The 21,130-nt window shown below is 48.5% G+C and overlaps 2 protein-coding genes across 2 annotated transcripts; both read left to right on the top strand.

The window, feature by feature from the left end:
* Positions 1 to 217: 217 nt before the first annotated feature.
* On the top strand, positions 218 to 4,412 carry LOC123365312. Its single transcript, XM_045008046.1, has 3 exons — positions 218 to 255; positions 681 to 782; positions 2,282 to 4,412. Exons 1-3 carry the CDS (start codon positions 218 to 220, stop codon positions 4,410 to 4,412), a joined length of 2,271 nt encoding a protein of 756 aa, XP_044863981.1.
* Positions 4,413 to 5,388: 976 nt separating this feature from the next.
* LOC123365310 lies at positions 5,389 to 16,650 on the top strand. Its single transcript, XM_045008044.1, has 4 exons — positions 5,389 to 5,610; positions 5,748 to 6,126; positions 7,468 to 7,701; positions 16,604 to 16,650. The coding sequence occupies exons 1-4, from the start codon at positions 5,419 to 5,421 to the stop codon at positions 16,648 to 16,650; spliced, it is 852 nt and encodes a 283-aa protein (XP_044863979.1). The 5' UTR covers positions 5,389 to 5,418.
* The last annotated feature ends 4,480 nt before the right edge of the window (positions 16,651 to 21,130 follow it).

Genomic DNA, 21,130 nt, shown 5'->3' with positions numbered 1-21,130 from the left:
CATGCAATTCATTCCCACCCTGCAGAAGTTGCCATCTCTAATCCACCCCCACGCCTCGTACAGTGGGTCATTCCCTTCTTCAAGTGTCATACGGCTCCTTTAACCCGGGGCAGTGGGGGGGAGGGAGATTGTGTCGACTGGACTGGACCATCCTCCCCTCCCAAGAGGGGGAGAAAATGTTTTCTGGGAGCAGCCCCGTGCACCCCGGGGTGGTGAGATGGAGAGGTCAGGAGGAAGGCTGGCCTTTCTGGTACGGTGAGTAGGGGATCCAGCAGCACTTGGGTAATGGCCCCTCCTCCAGTCCCCCAGCATAGGTTCCAAGTAGGATTTGAATCCTGGACCTTCAGCTCTGCAGCATAAAGCACCCCTTAGAGCTAAAGAAGTAGCTGCATAGTTGGTAGCTAGAGTAGGCTGTTATCCTATACGTTGATTAGCTTCTGTGGGAGGGACATGACACACATGCAGCCAGCAGGATAGACACTCACCTCCTCAGCACTGGACAGGGATCACTTAACAATCCAGCTAACCCCAAACCAGAACTTCCAAGGCCCGGGTATTGCAGGGGAGGAGGCTGCCTCAGTGGAGAATGGGACAGGGAGCCTTTCGGTGCCACCCCTCTGGGTAAAAGAGGGCCTGAGGGCAGGGCCTGCACTCAGCTATCTGCTCTCTCTGTTCCACAGCTGCCCTGTGCCCCCGGAGAAGCTCCCCTTGGCTCACAGCCTCAGGCTCGTTGAGAGGAGGCAACAGGACGTGGGCAGACACCTGGATGCAGTTCTGATACCGTAAGGCAACTGAGCGGGGGGCACCAGACTGGGGGCTGGGTGGGAGGGGATAATGAATGTAGAGAGGAGGGAGCAGGGAAAACCAGACACGCCAGCATCCTAAAATAACAGGTGAGATACCAGTGAAAGTGAGGTGAGGGATTATCAGAAATTAAATGCAGAGACTACAAGTTGGGGTTGTGAGTAGGATCAAATCCTTCTGTACGGCAATATCTGCCAGCAGGCGACTGTCTAGAACCTGCCCGTGCTGTGTTTGAAAGAAAAAGCGATCCAATGACACGCTGTGAGGGGGTGTCCACCCCACCTAGGACTGGAAGGGGCTCAGGTGGCCAGGCAGGCCCATGACCTCCACAGGGTGCACCTGGAGGAAGAGCCAGGGAGCAGGGAATTGATTCCAAGCAGGCTCAGCTGGGCAGGAATAGGCGGGGCCTATAAAGCCAGGAAGCTGGCAAGAGACAGGGGCTGCGTCTGGGAAAGGGCAGCCCCTCCCTGGGAGGAGGGGGGAGTGTTTGGAGCTGGTGCACCCAGAGCAAGGAGGGGAACCAGGAGTAGTAGGAAGCAGTCCAGGCTGGGAGAGGAAAGCCCAGAACTGCTGGGTTGAGGGTCCCTGGCCTGGAGCCCGGTGTGAAGTGTGGGCCCAGGTTTCCCTACCAGCCACCGAGGGCACAGCCCAGACCGGCGGGGCAGCGAACAGGAGGACTGTCTGGGTCACTGTGGGAGTGACAGGCAATTGAAGGACTGTACCCTGGAAGAGGGGGAAACGCTGAGTGGCCTAGCCAAGAAGAGGACACTGCAGTTCCCGGAATGAGAGAGAGATGATGTGACCACATGCGACAATTGGAAGGGGCATTGGCCTCGAGAGCTAATCCCCAGAGTAGGCTCCAGACAAGCAGTGAGTGGGACACCACGTGATACACCCCAAACATGAGTCATCAGCTGGGTTCAAACCCAGGACTTTTAGGGCCATAGCACAGTCCTCCACCACCAAAGAAACTCCATTAACTGGGAGCAATAGTAGGTTGTTACCCTCTAGTGTCAGCCATTAGAAGAGGACAGTTTTCCAGTGGGTTAGAATGTAAGAACATAAGAACAGCCAGACTGGGTCAGACCAAAGGTTCATCTAGCCCAGTATCCTTGGCCTTCACAACCTCCTCTGCCAAGGGTTGCACACACATGCTCACATCTTCCTCACCCAAAGCAATTGTTGTTAGCTAATCTTTCTGTTAAAATAGCACTGGGTCCCCAATCATGCTCAAGGCCCCATTGTGCTAGGTGCTGCACATGTGCGTGTGACGAAGGGGTTATCGTTCTAGATAAAATGAGTGCCGGCTCCCCCTCTCAGTCCTTCGTTACCCAGTTGATGTCCTTGTGTCAGACTGTGGTGTGCAATGCATGCCTAGGCACTGCCCCATTGCACTACTGTTGGAAGGCTGTGCCCAAGCCCTGCCTTTGCTCAGCAGGGCCATGTCCCATCTGTCCCTGTTTGCTCTCTCCCACAGGCCGAGTGTGTCGACATCTGCCACGAGCCAGTTCTCCTACTCCTTTAGGGAATCCACCACCTCTGCCCTCTGGAGTCAAAGCTCCTTTTCCCTGAGAGAAGCCTCCATCATTAAGTCGGAGCCCCTCTGCCACACAGGGGAGATCATGCCCTTCGCGAGCTGGGAAGGATCCACTCATCCCATCCAAGCCCAGCCTCTCTCCAGGCCTCCTGCCCACTGCAGACGAGACCGGGGAGAGCAGACCATGGGTCTGGACCAGACTTCAGTCCATAGCTCAGACTTCAACATCCAGCAGAAGCATCTGCAGAGGCGACTGGGGGCTCCACAAACCCCCATCCCGGGGGAGCCATTGCTGGGTAAGCGGGACGCCAATCATCAATTGGAAGTAGACACAGATCCGCCCAAATGTGGATTTCCAGCAAAGGTCCCGGAGCCCCTCAGATTCAACACCAGCTCTCAGCGTGCACAGGAGATCCAGGAGCCATGTGTCTGCCCCTGGGGACCCCTTCCCCAAAAGGCCCATAGGATCATGGCATCCCCTGATGCCATCCTGGCCAGGCTTGTGCCCACAGCGGTGGTCAAGCTGCAGGATCACGTGGCTCAGAAATGCTGGCAGATCCAAATGAAGGCCTTTCCTAAGATGGTGCGAGAGTCGCACAGAGATGCTCCCCTCCGGAGAGAGACTGCCCTGCCTGGGCCACTCCACCCCCCTAGGGAGCCAGGCAAGCACAGGACAGCGGCATTCCCAACGATGGGACAACAGCCTGCCCACCCCATCCAACTCCACATAAGGCATCAGCATCTGGTCATGCAGAGAGGGCTGCTCACCCTGGACCCAGAGCCCCTGGCAAAGCTGCCTCATGCCGTCCCAGCCAGGGGAGCCCGTGTGGAGTTCAGTGAGATGGAGACCGATTTCCTGCAGATGGGGAGGCGAAGCACAAGCTCCTCTTCTTCCACACGTCCTCTAATGCCAGTGGAAGATACCACCATGGAGACGGGCAGGAATGATGGTGCGGCAGGAAAGCAGAGTAACCCACAGCACTGCACTCTGCCAGCAGGGGTGGGTCTGACATCGCCACCTCCAGGAACCACAGTAGCAGAGAAGACACTCGCAGCGACACTCCAGATTTATAGGAGCGAGTTGAGAAAGCCCCTTACCAGTGTGAGCGGCACCAAAGGGACTGAAGAGAAGCCGGAGCTGCACATGGAGAGGAAGGTTCTCTTGGGAGAAGGCTCCTGCCTGCGGCCAGGGGCACAAGCAGGTGAGAGCAGGGCAGATCTTCCCAGAACCCAATGGCACCAGGTTGCCCCAGAGGCACCAGGCTCTGAGCAGCTAACAAGATCCACCCTTGACTCTCTCATTGCTGGGCAGGCTGCACACGACCTGCAGATCAAGCACCTGACGGAAATGTTGAGCAGCTCCCGCCCCTTGGCGGGCCAGGTCTCAGTTTGCCAGCAGTGCCACAAGGCATATCCAGGAAAGAGGAAGGGTGAGAAAACTCCAAAGGAGACATCTGCTGAGCTGCATGGTGTTCGAGACATCATGCATTCACATGGGTTCAATGGAACTGTGAATTCAAAGCTCTCCAGGGACCAGCCACCAATCAGAGTCTGCGAGAAGTGTGGTAAGCATCGACAGAAGAGACCAGCTGGCTCTGCAGGTGCTGACTTGCCGGGAAGATCCCATGGAATTCCACAGCAATGGACTCCAGGAGACTCCTCAGCATCATCCTACCACAATAAGATGCCAGTGCTGTTGCTCCTTCCAGCAGACAAGAGCAAGACGCAGGATGGGATGGGGAAAAGGGCTCCCCGCAAGCAACCAAAGATGGTGTCCGTTGCAACGAGTACAACAGGGCTTTCGCAAGCTGGGGAGAAAGCAAGTTGGAGTCCTGACGGTTCTCCCTCAAAGTCACCAAAGGCCTCCAGAGCTAGGACACCATCCCCTTCAAGGAGCAAAGTTCTCCAAAAGATGTTAATGTGCCTGAAGCAAACCTTCAGCAAGCTGCAACACAAAATGAAGTCCCAAATGTCCAAGGACCCTCGATCCAGAACACCTGACACTAAATTTACAAAGCCACCCTTTTGGAAGGCAAGGGCCTCCAAGGGTGTCCGGTTTCCATCCTACTGAATCTCACCCTGCCAGCATGCCCACTAATAGCAGGGGCCCACAAATTCCAACGTCTCTCTATCATCCAGTGGGCCCGGTAAGCATGGGCTAAAGTGGCTGAGAAGAATGGCTTGTTGTCCTGGGACACAGAGACTGATGTATAAGTGACTCTCCTTGGGGTATGACATTTAAACCCAGATTCCAAGATGAAGGGGGGCCTGGGACCTTGGATGAGATTGAGCGTGTGGCTAGCTCACTGGATTTATTACTTTACTTCATGCGGTTCAAGAATCAATCCTTCCTTCAAGAAGAGCTGACACAAAATTTACAAAGCCACCCTTTTGGAAGGCAAGGGCCTGTAAGTGTGTCCAGTAGTACTATTAGGGCCCTACCATCAATCAAAAACAAACCGGCCCTTTGACTCCTAAAACACCGCCCCTTGACCGCTTAAACCCCGCCCACCTATCACCAGAAGTCCCATCCACAGGGTATTACTTCCAGGGTCAAGGAGGACACATGACCGGAAGCAAAGTATGTCATGTGACCCCTCTAAGAACTCCTCCCACTGCCCTCTACCAATCAGGAGAGGTTTCGCCCTCATAGGCCTACCCGGAGAGGGGATTTGACCAATCAGGGGTGTTCCAGGGTGGGGTGACCCATCCGGATGTGGCTCGTGTGACCCCTCTAAGAACTCCTCCCACTGCACTCTACCAATCGCGGTGGGTTTCGGCTACATAGGACCACCCTGAGAGCAGATTTGACCAATCGGTGGTGTTCCGGGATGGGGTGACCTGTCCAGATGAGGGTCGTGTGACCCTTCTAAGAACTCCTCCCAGCGCCCTCTGCCAATCAGAGCGCAACACTATCACCCCATAAGTCCCAGCACCAGGGCAGAAGAGGCCATCTTTTACCAAGGACGTGTGCTTTAGAAATCGTGGAAGCATGGACTCCTTCACCACCCCTGGTGAGAACTTCAGACTTTGTGTTAGCCCCGAGGGCCTTTGGACTTGTGTGGAGAAAGCGCTACATGAGCGACAGTTCCCACGAGGGCCCTTTGACTCAGCCATTGATGGATACGTTGGAACCCGAAACCCAAACTCTCGTGAGGCACACCAATGAGTGTGATGGCCTCTCATTGTCCGCCCCCCTAGAGGTGGAAGGTGAACGCAGCTCAGGGGAGTCATCGGAGGACAAGGTGAACGGAAAAGACATTGCTCAGGTAAATGAATGATTAAGAAGTGACTGTTGATGATGGGGTGTAATGGAGTTAGGAACCGGGGGGTGGGGTGGGTTGTGTATATTTAAAAACAAGGAGTGGGAACTTACACTCTTTCTTTTCTGAAAATCTCTCCACAGCTTGACGATGCCTTTCTAGAGGACCCAGAGGCCCTGGACAGCATTGCATCAAGCAGCGAAGATGAACCGGGCTCTCCTTGTTTTTGCTCAATGCCGGTACAAATTGTTGAAGAGGACTCCAAGGATGACGGCTATGAGGAGTTTAGGAGGCTTGGCATGGAACTAACTGAGCCAAGGCCACGTCGTGAGCGTAAAAAAGTCATGCGGACTATTGTACGTGTTGCTGTTTATGCTGTCCTTAATCAGTGCCCTAGGGAAAAGCTTTTTGAAGATTGTGAGGGCTGTGTCATAGATGCGCCAGCCCAATGGCACCATGACTGTGTGACTTGGACTTCAGTAGATCTAAACTTCAAGCTCCGGCATCTGTGTGCTGAGTTATGTTTGGAAAGCTTATTAAACACTGTTCTTGCCATAGGTTATGCTACGCAATGTCTGTGCCTACCCAAGAACATTTAGCGTAAGGGGTGACCTTGATAAATGCTGTGCAATTTAGTGCAGACCCTGGCCATGTTTTAAAGAAAATGACCAAACCGGAAGATGCCTGTGTCACATTCTTAACTTGAACTGGGACCGTATAGAATATGATTGCAACCAAGGTCCTGTAGTGGCACCAAATCTTTTGTAAAGGGGGTCATATAAGGGGTCTAAGACCAGGTTATGGGTTGCTGGTTATGATTATGCTGTCTATATGAATGTGTCATTTTGTAGTTGAAGTTATGAATATTGGCTCTATCCTGTCTGTATCTCAAACTTATGCTATGCTTCTGGGTGACATCCCAGACGAGTTGGTGTTAGCTCTGCCTAGCCTGCTTGATGGCCCATTAAGGACCATCAGCTACACAATTGACCCATTGAGAGAAGGCAGATGCGCCTTGTAAGTCAGCAAAGTATGCAGGAACTTGCCCATGTGACTCCAGACTCCATGTTGCTTGTAATTTTCCACAGTAAGGACAAAGAGGTGTTCTTACACCTGGAAAAGACTATAAAAGGCTGATGCCTCATCTCCAGCTTGTCTTCAGTCCTGCTTCTTACCTCTGAAGGGACTTTACTACAAACTGAAGCTCTGAACAAAGAACTGATGACCCGTCCCAGCTGGGGATGGACTCCAGAGACTTAATTTTAAACCTGCAGTTTATTCTATCACTGCTACAAGCCTGAACCAAGAACTTTGCCATTATTGTATGTAATTGATTCCATTTAACCAATTCTAGCTCTCATCTGTATCTTTTTCCTTTTATGATTTTATAGATTTATAGATTCTGGGATTGGAAGGGACCTCGAGAGGTCATCAAGTCCAGTCCCCTGCCCTCATGGCAGGACCAAATACTGTCTAGACCATCCCGGATAGACATTTATCTAACCTACTCTTAAATATCTCCAGAGATGGAGATTCCACAACCTCCCTCGGCAATCCAGTGTTTAACCACCCTGACAGTTAGGAACTTTTTCCTAATGTCCAGTCTAAACCTCCTTTGCTGCAGTTTATGCTCATTGCTTCTTGTTCTATCCCTAGAGGTGAAGATGAACAAGTTTTCTCCCTCCTCCTTATGACACCCTTTTAGATACCTGAAAACTGCTATCATGTTCCCTCTCGGTCTTCTCTTTTCCAAACTAAACAAACCCAATTCTTTCAGCCTTCCTTCATAGGTCATGTTCTCTAGACCTTTAATCATTCTTGTTGCTCTTCTTTGGACCCTCTCCAATTTCTCCACTCTTTCAGTACCTGTTTCCCCCAATTACAAGGTTTCATCCCGTGAGTTTATCGACGATGAAACCGTGTGTGTGTCTTGGAAGCACGCAAAAGACAGGTACTCTGTCTCTGGCAATACCAACACCTTCATAGCCTGTTTCACCACTGCTTATGCCCACTTAGAACTATACAACCTCCTAGAGAGATTGCAAGAGTGGTGCCTGTACCACGACACTGACTTGGTGATATTTGTGAAAAGGGAGGGTGAGTGGAATCCCCCTCGGGGGGATTATTTAGGGGACCTCACGAGCGATTATTTCAATTAAAAAATAATAATCTGTGTACTTTTTTCTGAATTGGTCTTTTTAAAAAAAAACAAACCAAACACCAAACATCAATTGTCTTTAAACCCCTCACCTGGGGTGCTTTATTGGGTAACATGGCTGTGAAAATTATCACAAAATACATGTCTGTGCTTGTTGAAACATGTTTTGAGCAAGGCTTGGCATGCCCAAGGAATATCTCATCGGTAAAGGTCTTTTCATAACCTTTTTCAAAAGCTCCTTTGGTTTTAGATAGTCTCATGTGGTCGCATTTCTCAAAGGGAGAGGCACGTGACCTTTGCTGAAAATAGCTTGAAAGGCCTTGGATACCTCACCACTTATCTTGTGTTTTTGACCTAAGGCCCAGGCATATTTGGATAGAATGTCTATCACTGTTAAGATGTACTTAAAACTGCTGTTGCATTTGGAGAACTGGTGCATATCCACCAAATTTGCCTGCCATTGCACATCCACATCTGAACCAATGGTCTTGTTTCTTTTAAAATGTATTTGAGCTGGTTTGTGTAAAGTGAAAAAAGAACAGGAGTACTTGTGGCACCTTAGAGACTAACAAATTTATTTGAGTATAAGCTTTCATGGGCTACAGCCCACTTCATGGGATGCATGCATTGGAAAATACAGTAGGAAGATATAGATATACACAGAGAACAAGAAACAATGGGTGTTACCATACACCCTATAAGGAGAGTGATCAGTTAAGGTGAGCTATTATCAGCAGGGGAGAAAAAGAACTGTTTGTAGTGGTAATGAAAATGGCCCATTTCCAGCAATTGACAAGGAGATGTGAGGAACTGTAGTGGGGGAAAAATAAGCAAGGGGAAAGAGTTTTACTTTGTGTAATGGCCCATCCACTCCCAGTCTTTATTCAAGCCTAATTTAATGGTGTCCAATTTGCAAATTAATTCCAATTCAGCAGTCTCTTGTTGGAATCTGTTTTTGAAGTTTTGTTGTTGTAATATAGTGACTTTTAGGTCTGTAATCAAGTGGCCAGGGAGATTGAATTGTTCTCCGACTGGTTTTTGAATGTTATAATTCTTGATGTCTGATTAGTGTCCATTTATTCTTTTATGTAGAGACTGTCCGCTTTGGCCAAAGTACATGGCAGAGGGGCATTGCTGGCACATGATGGCATCTATCACATTGGTAGATGTGCAGGTGAACGAGCCCCTGGTGGCGTGGCTGATGTGATTAGGTCCTATGATGGTATCCCCTAAATAGATACCTGAACAAACTTGGCAACAGGCTTTGTTGCAAGGATAGGTTCCTGGGTTAGTGTTTTGTTGTGTGGTGTGTGGTTGCTGTAGGATTGGGGGCTGTCTGTAAGCGAGGACAGACCTGTCTCCCAAGATCTGTGAGAGTGATGGATCATCCTTCAGGATAGGTTGTAGATCCTTGATGATGCTCTGGAAAGGTTTTAGTTGGAGGCAGTGGCGGATTAACAAATTTGCCACCCCTAGGACCTCAAAAAATTGCCGCGCCCCCTCCCCACCCTGCACGCCAGCTCACCTCTGCTCCCCCGCGGCAAGACTGGGAGGGGGTGGGGAGAAGGGGAGTTGTGGCACGCTCGGGGGATGGTGGTGGTGGAGCGGAGATGAGCTGGGATGGGGAGCAGTTCCCGGGCCCCCCCAGGTTACTCCCCGCACCCGTGGTCCAGCTCACCTCTGCTCCGCCTCCTCTGAATGTGCCGCTATTCACTTCTCCCTCTCTCCCAGCACTTTCACGTGGCAAGCCTGGGAGGGAGGTGGAAGGAGGGAAGCATGGCGTGCCTGGGGGAGGAGGCGGGCCAGGGATTTGAGGAAGGGGCAGAGTTGGGTAGGGGGTGTGAGCAAATTTGCCGCCCTAGGCCTAAGCCTTGTTGGCCTAGGCGATAATATGCCACTGGTTGGGGGCTGAAGGTGATGGCTAGTAGCGTTCTGTTACTTTCTTTGTTGGGCCTGTCCTGTATTAGGTGACTCCTGCGTACTCTTCTGGCTCTGTCAGTCTGTTTCTTCACTTCAGCAGGTGGGTACTGTAGTTGTAAGAATGCTTGATGGAGATGTTGTAGGTGTTTGTCTCTATGTGAGGGGTTGGAGCAAATGGGATTGTATCATAGAGCTTGGCTGTAGACAATGGATCGAGTGGTGTGGTCTGGGTGAAAGCTGGAGGCATGTAGTAAGTATAGCGGTCAGTAGGGTGATGTTTATGTGGCCATCGTTTATGAGTGCTGTGGTGTCTAGGAAGTGGATCTCTTGTGTGGAATGGTCCAGGCTGAGATTGATGGTGGGGTGGAAATGTGTAAAGTGTAAGTGTCCCTGTCTGAAAGCCAAGCTGTTACCTGTCTTCTATTCAAAGTTTTGCTATGCTTTCTGGCCACTTGAGAAAGAGGGTTCACCCCGCCGAAGCGCTCAACTTCCCCGGGGGTGTAATATATTTTCTTTAACAGAGCTGCCTGTGTAGAAATGACTGTTACTGGTACCGTCTTTTAATAACACAAATATGAAGGGGGACACATTCATATTGACACATTTAAATAAATACATTTTATTAATCGCCTGGTTTCACATGATGTTTTACAAACGCCTGTAAAAATGGACACCACGACCCCTACCATAAGGGAGTCTGAGCTGGTTCATTCTTCCATTTTGTCCTTTTCCGGATTTTCCTCTTGAGATCTGTGTCTCAGACATGAGCAAAAACATGAAAAAAAACTACCGCTGTCAGTTCTCAAAGGCCTCTAGAAAGGCGTCGTCGAGCTGTTGAGAGACTTTCAGAAAAGAAACAGTGTAAGCACCCCACAGCTTGTTTTTAGATTTATACAACCTCCCGGTTCCTAACCTCATTACACCCCATCATCAACCGCCACTTCTTCATCATTCATTTACCTGAGCGACATCTTTTCTGTTCACCTTGTGACTCCACCGAGCTGCATTCGTCTTCCACCTCTAGGGGGGTGGACAATGAGAGGCCTTCATGCTCATCGGGGTGCCTCACGAGGGTTTGGGTTTCGGGTTCTGGCGTATCCATCAACGGCTGAGTCAAAGGGCCCTCGTCGGAACTGTCACTCATGTAGCGCTTTCGCCACACAAGTCCAAAGGCCCTCGGGGCTAACACAAAGTCTGAAGTTCTCACCAGGTTGGTGAGGGAGTCCATGTTTCCACGATTTCTAAAGCACGCGTCCTTGGTAAAAGATGACCTCTTCTGCTCCGATTGCTGGGTCTTATGGGGTGATGGTGATGCACTCTGGTTGGCAGAGAGCGCTGGGAGGAGTTCTTAGAGGGGTCACATGACTCTCTTCTAGGCAAGTCACCCCGCTCTGGAACACCACCGATTGGTCAAATCTGCTCTCAGGGCGGTGCTGTGTGGCTGAAACCCATCGTGATTCGCAGAGGGCAGTGGAGGAGTTCTTAGAGGGGTCACACGAACCACTTCCGGATGGGTCACCATGCCCCGGAACACCCCTGATTGGTCAAATCCCCTCTCCAGGTAGGCCTATGAGGGCGAAACCCCTCCTGGTTGGTAGAGGGCAGTGGGTGGAGTTCTTAGAGGGGTCACATGACACCCTTTGCTTCTGGTCATGTGTCCTCCTTGACCCCAGAAGTAATATTCCCCATGGGTGGGACTTCCAGTGACAGGTGGTCGGGGCTTAAGGGGCCAAGGGGCAGGGTTTAAGTGGCCAAGGAGAAGGGTTAGGGTTTGATTGATGGTAGGTCCCTTATACTATTTCCGATTTCCATACTACTGAATCCCACCCTGCCAGCATGCCCAGTAACAGAAGGGGCCCACTTATTCCACCATCTCCCTAGCAACCAGTGGGCCTTGTAAGCATGGGCCAAAGTGGCTGAGAACAAGTGCTTGTTGTCCTGGGACACAGAGACTGATGATAAGAGACTCTCCTTGGGGTATGACGTTTAACCCCAGATTCCAAGATGAAAGCAGGGCCTGGGGCTTCAATGAGACTGATGGTGTGACTAGCTCACTGGATTTGTTATTTTACCTCATCTGGTTCAAGAATCAATCCTTCCTCAGCAGATGCATGGCCGAAGTCTCATCCTTACAGATGTTTTGGCCACGTGTGTGAATAAAAGCCAACAAGCCATGGAGAAGGAGAATAGCAAACCCTCTAAATTTTCAGAAACGGACCTGGTGCTAGACATCAAAGGGTGGCAGCAGTGGGCAGAAATGTCCCAGAGATGTTTCTACTAGAGGGTGGAAAGCAGGGGACTCCATGGGGCTCAGAAGAGAAACTTCCTAGGAGATAAAGGGCAGGGCTTTCCTGGGGTGATGGAAAGTTGGAGTTTGACATTTCCAAGTTGGCAGACACAAGACCCGAGCTACCCCACTGACTTTGTAGCTCTAAATCGCTTTCAAGAATTAAGCGGCCTCTGCTCGCTCCTGATACGTCCCCACTTGAACACTTGAAGGAAAGACAATGTGCACTGGCAGATGACTAGAATGCAGCCTATAAATAATGAAAGTCTGGTAAAAGTCTGTCGGCTGTGTGATAGCATACTTCAGCTGCTAGGAACTCTTGGCTTTGATTGTCCTCCCAAAATCAAAAGGATATTTACTTTGATCAAAACATTACGGAAACCATTTCACTATTCAATCTGAAGCCTTTGCTTACCAGACAGCAAGAAACAGTGATTAGAGAGGTGTGAATTTTGCATCCGTTTCCAGCTTGTTCTAATAACCCCAGCTCTTTTTGTTGCCTCTAGTCACAAAGTCAAAGTAAATACCAATCACTTTGAAAGCCTCTCTCCTCTGACATTTCCTTTCCCTTGAAATCACAGTTTATTTGCATTTAGGAACCTGGCAATGCTGGCATGAAACATGGGGCAAGACATGCTAGGGAGAAAAAAAATCCCACAGCCTTTATTCGTGTCATACGAAATAAAACAATTGGAAATCAACTCATTTACACGTAGATGCATGTGCTGCATCTGATTATTGTTTTCATTTTTATACCTTTGCACTCACACAGCTGAGGAAAGCAGGAGAAGCAGGGGGTTGGAAGACAAGAACGTGACACCACCTTTCCACTCCCCCGATTCTAGATCAGCCAGGGGTGACAATGGACCTAACTATAATTTAGAGCAGCCCAAGAGCTGCTCTAAATTAGGTCAATTGTAGTGGTCAAAAAGCTATGAATGACTAAATGGAAAGTGCGATGCAACTCTGATTATAGCATTTGCTGCCATTCCTGCTGTAAAATTCCACACAAAGGGCTAGTGTTATCACATTGGTACGTTTCTGTGATCAAGCTCAAAGAAATTTTATCCCACACTCATCATCATCATCTCTGAGCGCTTTCCAGTCATGCAGTAAGGAAAATGATTAACGTCTGTCACATGTGGTTCATTCTCTGTCTCATTGTCTCCCCAGGAGGAGAATTATGTGTGCAGTGGAGGGGTTTTTTTGAGGGGGGGGGAGTTTTTTAGTCCTTCTCTACACTAGTTTTGTCAGCAAAAGGCAGCATAGGTGTACACACTTCAATGCTACTTTTGGTGGCAAAACTCTCCTGTTCTGCTGACAAAAGCAAGCGACCTCATAGAGCTTTGTGCAGCACAGTTAAAGTGACAAAGCATCAGTGTAGACGTTGCTGTTTGTTATACACACTCGTCCCCACACACATGCACTCCCTGTCACACACTCTCCTCCCCTCTCCCCACTCACATGCTTCAGTCAAAAAGTGGCTGGCAATCTGGTAGGATGCCCATGGAAGGATGGGATTGAGAAACACGCATCATGTGACACTGTACCTGTCCCATGAGCAGGGGCGGCTCTAGGCATTTTGCCGCCCCAAGCACAGCGGCTTGTCTGCGGAGGGTCCGCTGGTCCCGTGGTTTCGGCGGACCTCCCGTGCCTGCGGGAGGTCCGCCGAAGCCGCGGGACCAGCGGACCCTCCGCAGGGACGCCTGTGAGAGGTCCACTGAAGCCGCGGGACCAGTGGACCCTCTGCAGGCATGCTGCTGAAGGCAACCTGCCTGCTGCCCTCACAGCGACCGGCAGAGCGCCCCCTGCGGCTTGCCGCCCCAAGCACGCACTTGTCGTGCTGGGGCCTGGAGCTACCCCTGCCCGTAAGGCATTGCAAATCCTTTCCAAAGCATCCCACGGCCAGTTGTACAGTGGGATAGCTACCCACAGTGCACTGCTCTCTGTGTTGATGCAAGAGCTGCTAGTGTGGATGCGCTCTGCTGACACAAGGAGCTAGTATGGACACGCAGCAGCCGTTTAATTAAAGCAGTGGATATATGTCAGTATAACTTTTGTCAATAAAACTCTGTAGTATAGACAAGACCTTAATGTACCCACTGCTCTGTGTTTATATTAGAGATGGCAGCTGGGAGAAGTGTGCCCTGAACTGGAAGGGGAAGGTTTGGGATGGTCCTTAGCTGCTGAAGGAGTTCCTTCCACAGTTTTGGACCAGCCCCTGGGCATGGTCTGTCTCCTTGTGACAGAGTGCTGAGAACCAGCAGCTGAACCAGCACTCAGTAAGTCCAATTAGTTTCCCCGGAGAAGGGCCTGAGGGAGGGAGGGTGGGGCTGATTACTAGATGAGTCTCAGCTGGGGAGAGCTAAGGAGATACTTAATCCATTAAATAGAAGTGTAGAAAGTCACAAGTGCACAGAGGCTGAGTGTGAGCACAAGGATGGGAGAGGTTAGCAAAGCCAGGGTAAAGGGAGATCTCTACCCTCTCTTTTCTCTGGGAAAGGGGGATGATGTTGGGAAGTCAATGTGTGATGGGGTCCCCAGGGTGAAACCTGGAGTGTGGGACCACTGAGCCCTCCAAACCCACCAGCCTGGGCTGTCCCTCACACTGTGATGCTGACATCAATCTACAACCCTCTGACAGGCATTGCACTTACACCGCCATCCACAGGCAAGGACACACCCAACTGTGTTACATGAATGCTCTCCCAGCCAGTCACCCCGGGACTGTACTGTCTTGCCCTGGTCAGAAGTCTGCCCAGTGTAAGCTCATTACCCAGTTTGCCACTTTTTCACAAGAAAATGGACACGCACCAGCCTTTGTAATCTGAGCTGAAATTCCCCCAAGCACTTCAACCAAAACACACTGGTTTAGGTAAAATATAAAGCAGATGTATTAACTACAGAAAGATAGATTTTAAGTGATTATAAATAGCAGGCATAGAGATCAAAGTTTGGTTATCTAAGAAACAAAAATAAATTCACAGTCTAAGTCTAACTTGAACAAACGAAGCAAGATTTGAATCAACCAATGTCTCACCCTGACAAGCAGGTTACAATTCCTCAGTACACTGGAGGTGTTAGAGCCATTTGTACAAGATGACGGGAGCGGAGGGCCACACCCTGCCACACTCCTGCACAGATGAGCTTCATCTTTATGGTAGAAAGGTCCATTCTGCCAGAGGAACGGAGTATTTGACCACGGTCACCATCTGGGAGCTTCTTTTAGATGTACTGGGCTCAGCCCATGGAGCATCTCGAAGTTAAGGACCGAGATCTTGAACATGAGTCTTCCTCAAGAGAAGAAGCACTGCAATGTTAAGGCTCTGAACGCCAACTTAATTGCGCCCTTGTGTCTATGCCTTTGAAACATTATCGTTACAACTGCTCATATAACTCAGGTTAACTATGTTATGATTTAGTTGGGGAGTGGTCCTGCTTTGAGCAGGGGATTGGACTAGGTGACCTCCTGAGGTCTCTTCCAACCCTGATATTCTGTGATTCTATGTTTGTTACAGTATTTTTATATTTTCTACACACAATAATGCCCAAATATGTTTTTTTTATTACTTGCCTAGTTCCGTTTCTTAGTATTATTGCACGGCATTATTAGTGTAGGTAGGGCTGGTAACACCACCTGTTATTAAGGGGGCCTGACACTTCGCATTATTAGACCTACTTTTAGATTATTAGTCTGGATCTGTAAAAGCAGCAAAGAATCCTGTGGCACCTTATAGACTAACAGACGTCTGTTAGTCTATAAGGTGCCACAGGATTCTTTGCTGCTTTTTTAGATTATTATAACTTTGCCAAAGTTTAACGTTTTGGGCTGATGTTTTTCATGCCAGGTATCTACCACAGGACGAACTTTTATGCAAAATTTCAGCCAAAACGGTTCAACCATTTCTGTGAACAAGACAAGTGAAAAATATTTCATTTTACCAACATTAAAAAATTCTGATGAACTATTTTTTTTGTGAAAAGATGTAGCGACCCCTGTGTTTTGGAGCAGAGACCTGAAATTTGTCCCCAGGGTAGCTTTTGTGTCAGAACGGTGTCTTTTGCCATCTGTCTGAAAAATCTGCCCAAATTTAGCCAAGCTAAAAACCATCCAATAATCACAGTTCACACAAACTTAGTAAAGACGAACTGGATTTTAGCAGCTAACTTCCCTGAAGATTCCAGCTGTACTGAGCATGCTAAAAGGTAATAATTGGAGATATACCAATCTCCTAGAACTGGAAGGGAATTCAAAAGGTCATTGAGTCCAGCCTGCTGCCTTCACTAGCAGGACCAATTTTTGCCCCAGATCCCTAAGTGGCCCCCTTGAAGATTGAACTCATAACCCTGGGTTTAGCAGGCCAATGCTCAAACCACTGAGCTATCCCTCCTCCAGCCTGGAGTTGAGCAGGACATGCTGTACAAGTACATCTTGCTGTGTTCAGGCTAGGGTGACCAGATAGCAGTGTGAAAAATCAGGACACCTTTTTACGGGGGGTTGGGCGGAGGGATAGTTGTGTATGTAAGACAAAGCCTGTAATTTTGGGATGGTCCTGATAATATTGGGATGTCTGGTCATCCTAGTTCAGGCACCTGAACTGAGAGCAGGGAACCTGTTTCTTCTGTGCTCTCAGTGACCCTCCTGCTGGACCCAGGCAGTGTGGAGGAGGAAACCGCCTGATATGAATGGAGGAGGGACAAAAGCCAGACATGCAGGGGAGGTGGGGGGATAGATTAGGACAAGGAGCCGGTAGGAAGAAACAGGAACTAGGAGTTGAGGACTGGGGCAGGCTAAGTGAGGAGACTGGGAATGGAGCAAGGAGCCAGGGGTGGGGAAGGAAGGGGAATGGGCAGACGGGGTCACATTGTGGGAGGGATATGGGCAAGAGAGTCTGTGCTCGCTAGAGCACACTCCTCTCCAGACCTGGGAACGGAGCCCCAACTTCCTGAGTCCCATCATTCCTCTATTGTCTGCAAATAGCTGTGACACCCTCTGGCTCAGTGTCCAAAAATAGCATGCGATCGTGTAATGAAGGCTGGATCACAATGCATCTGCAGAAGAAGGGCAAATTAAGGTTGCACAAGCAACCTTAAGTTTGGCATTTCCTTACATCTAAGTGCTTGACTTTGCAACCTTAACAATGTTCTTTGAACACAGCCTTTTGTGTGCAATTATGATAGATGCTGTTGGCAGACGGTGCATAGGGAGAGATATGAGTTGATGGACAATGGTTTGGAAGGTTGTCCCCATGCTGCAATATATCCCCTTTGCTCTGTGATGATAAGCAGAGATGGACATTGTGCCTTTTATCTTCCACTTTTGAATCTTGTCATATGAATAAACACTTTCTTCATGTTAATACCGCCTCATAAATCACCCCCTCAATGGGGGTGACAAGCAGGAAATTGGCAATGTATGGGAACTACTGAAAGAGCTGGCTCAAAGGGCCAGCACCTATAATATATGGAGATATACCTATCTCACAGAGCTGGAAGGAACCTTGAAAGGTCATTGAGTCCAGCCCCCTGCCTTCACTAGCAGGACCAAGTACTGATTTTTGCCCCCAACCGGCCCCCTCAAGGACTGAAGTCACAACCCTGGGTTTAGCAGACCGATGCTCAAACCACTGAGCTATCTCTCCCCCCTCAGTGGATGTATACTGCTCTCAATGGGGTCATGCTAATTTACAGCACCTAAGGTTTGCTATTAATATTTATATTATAGTAGCACCTAGGCCCAGATCCTGGAAGTTGCTGAGGCACTGAAGTCCTGTTGATTTCAATGGCAGAACCTACATCTCCTGACTCGCTGCCCCATTCTTTAGATCAGGCTGCCTTTCAGAGGTGGCTTTGCCCCGTGGGCTTTGACAATTCCTCTCCAAGGACCTGGTCCATTTCTGAGTGCCTCAGGGGACCGGGCACTCAAGTGCTTCACGTATGCATCTGGAATAAATTGCCATTCTAGAGCTGAGACAGTGAGCTACCACCCCTCTCCCTTGCTGTGGTGTGATTGGCCGCATGTCACTTTGGCTTCCATTGAAGGATTGTGCATCCTTATTTCCCTGGTTGACTCATGAGCCACGCAGATCTGAGCTATTAAAAATACTGTCACCTTCATTGTGCTGAACCAGCAACAGCTGCCTTTTGCCTAGCAAACTTGATAAAGGCGACAGCCCTACATTGTATTAGATAGATACACGAGGAAGAAGTTGCTTGACACAATTCAGCATAATTTACAAGCGGAAGTTGTGAGGCAAATATAGTTGTTTAATGTCAAATGTATTCTTTGGCGTCAACTCTGTTTTCAGAATTGCATGTGTATCAAGGACTTTATGGCTTCGGAAACAGTACGACTCAAGATACACAGCGAGATGATCACAGAGCAGAACCAGGCATAGAATCAAAGTGTCCTGATTCCCTGTGCTGTGGCCTATCCACTGACACACACAAAACTTGATGTTTGGGCTGCAAATAATAGTTGATGTATGAGATACCAGTGAAGCTGGGACCCTGATTCCTTTTTCTCATTAAACACCCCGAGGCATTTCCTCCAAGAGTAGAGGGGTTGGTTGCAGGTTTTGGGCCCCGTTGCAATTGGGGTAATATCAGTGACACGTTATGTGTGTGTTCTGCATATAGGCCGGGTGATGGGTGCACATATGTTTGCACAGAAGTGGAATCTGTAGCAGCAGAAATGATGATGAGAAGCAACTTACGAGAACTCTATAAAAATCACGTAGCAGTCCTGTAGCAGTTTTTCCTAAGTGATTTGCAAAGACAAGTTTTACAGCCAGAGAAACAGACACAGAGAGTACAGGCGATCAAACAGCAAGGCAGTAACAGGATGAGAACAGAACCCAGGTGTGATTCCCCTGCTGTAACCCACTAGACAACACTGCCTTCCTTTAGCTAGCTTGATCTCAGCTCTCGGGTCTCCCTGCTCGGTTCCAGTCTATGATATAAACAATGTGCTCTAAGCACGTGGCCTGTTCACTTGGGTAGTGTGTTGTTTCCTAGGATCTGGCCTTTAATAAACAACCAACCAATATTATTACAGCCTGGAGAGAAGGTGGGATGGAATGAATGAACCCTAGACTCCAGTTTGACTAAGGTCACCCAGTGCTTGCAAAAATCTACCTATAAATTGGGCATTTAGATCAAGGCTTCTCTCAAAATCCAACCATTTAGGCTCAGGGCCTTTAGCTCTGCTGATCAGTGTTGGAATTCCCTTCTTCTTATCATCTGTGATGGAGATACACTTTCCGCTCGTAAGTGTAGCACAACTGGGTAACTGATAGAGCTCCAAAAGTAACTGTAAATGGGAAATCATCATCCAATGGTGGCATTTCTGGTAGGGACCCGCAGGGATCTGTTCTTGACTCAATTGTTATTCAGGAGCTTTATTGATCACCTGACAAAAATATCAAATTCTTGGGGGCAAATTTGCAGATGACAAATAATAATGAGGACAGGTCATTTATACAGAGTGATCCGGATCGCTTGGTAAGGTGGGCTCATGGGAACAACGTGCATTTTAATGGAGCCAAATGCAAAGTTATACATCTAGGAACAAAGAATGCAGGACACCCCTACAATATGGGAGATGTTATCCTGGCATGCAGTAACATGATGTTTGGATGCATAAGAGGGGAATATCAATCAGGAGAAGGGAGGTGGTATCACCTTTGTATACAGCATCAGAGAGACCATTACTGGAACAATGGCTCCAATTCTAGTATCTATCCTTCAAAAACGTTTAAAAATTGGAAAAGGTTCAGAGAAGAGCTACAAGAACAAAACCTTGCCTTATTGTGAAAGACTAAGGCCTGGTCTACACTGCGGGTGGGAGGGAGATCGATCTAAGTTACGCAACTTCAGCTATGTGAATAACGTAGCTGAAGTCGACGTACTTAGATCTACTTACCGTGGTGTCTTCACTGCAGTAAGTTGATGGCTGATGCTCCCCCATTGACGCTGGCTGCGCTTCTCGCTCTGGTGGAGTTCTGGGGTCGACGGGAGAGTGCTCTGCAGTCGATTTATCGCATCTAGACTAGACGCAATAAATTGGTCCGCACTGGATCAATCACTGCCTATCGATCCAGTGGGTAATGTAGACAAGCCCTAAGAAAGCACAATTTATTTGGTTTATTATAGAGAAGATTAAAAGGTGACTTGATCATGGTCTACAGGTACCTAACTGGGAAAGAGATTTTTGGTAGTAGACAGCTCTTTAATCTAGCAGAAAATGGCATAATAAAATCCACTGGCTGAAAGTGGAAGCTGAACAAATTCAGACTAGAAATAAGGTGCAAATGTTTAACAGTGAGGGAAATTAATCATTGGAATAGCTTACCTAGGGATGTAATGGAATCCCCATCCCCTGAAATCTTTAAATCAAGACTGGTTACCTTTCTTAAAGATGAGCACAATATCAAACAGAGACGTGATGCAGTTTAGTGGGTGAGGTTCTCTGGCCTGTGTAATGCAGGAGGTAAGGTTAGAAGATCAGAACAGTCCTTTCTGACCTTTGAATCTATGAACTTGCCTTTGTCCTCAGTAGGCTAAATATTTCTAATTTCAATAAGAAATTTGCCCCATATGTGTGTCTTCTTTCATTCATGTATCAAAACGAGCTCTGGGAATATTAATTAATTAAGCCTCATGACACACCTGTGTGGTAGGTAGTCATTATCCCTATTTTTTTTCAGATGCGGGAAACTGAGGCACAGATAGAATTTTAAGTGACTCACCCAAACAGTGTTAGACACCAAAAGTTACACACCAAAACAGTGTTAGAACTGTGATACAATCTAGAAGGCCCACTTCTCAGTCTAACCACTACCCCCTCTCTAATTTTAGGCTAGGTGGTAGCATTAAGCTGGACATTTGGGTTGCCAGACAGGTCAGAATATTGCTAAAAGGAGTCAGAATCACAGAAATCGAATACACCGAGCTTGAAACTCTGTGAAAACAACTTATCTCCTGTTGACTGGGCATAAGTGAAATGTGAGTTCACTGCTGTGCCATGCTCCTGTTTAAAGGTCATCTTCCTCCAGCCTCAGGGTAGGGCACTGTGGGAGGAATTATAGCAAGTCAAGTCCATGGGTTTTACCACCTTTTTAAGCTTTACAAAGGAGATATCATATCTTACTTAATCACGT

The sequence above is a fragment of the Mauremys mutica genome, chromosome 2 (genome assembly GCF_020497125.1).
Source record: "Mauremys mutica isolate MM-2020 ecotype Southern chromosome 2, ASM2049712v1, whole genome shotgun sequence".
NCBI lineage: Eukaryota > Metazoa > Chordata > Testudines > Geoemydidae > Mauremys > Mauremys mutica.
The sequence above is the reverse complement of the archived record's forward strand: the minus strand, read 5'-3'. Positions and strand labels throughout refer to the sequence as shown.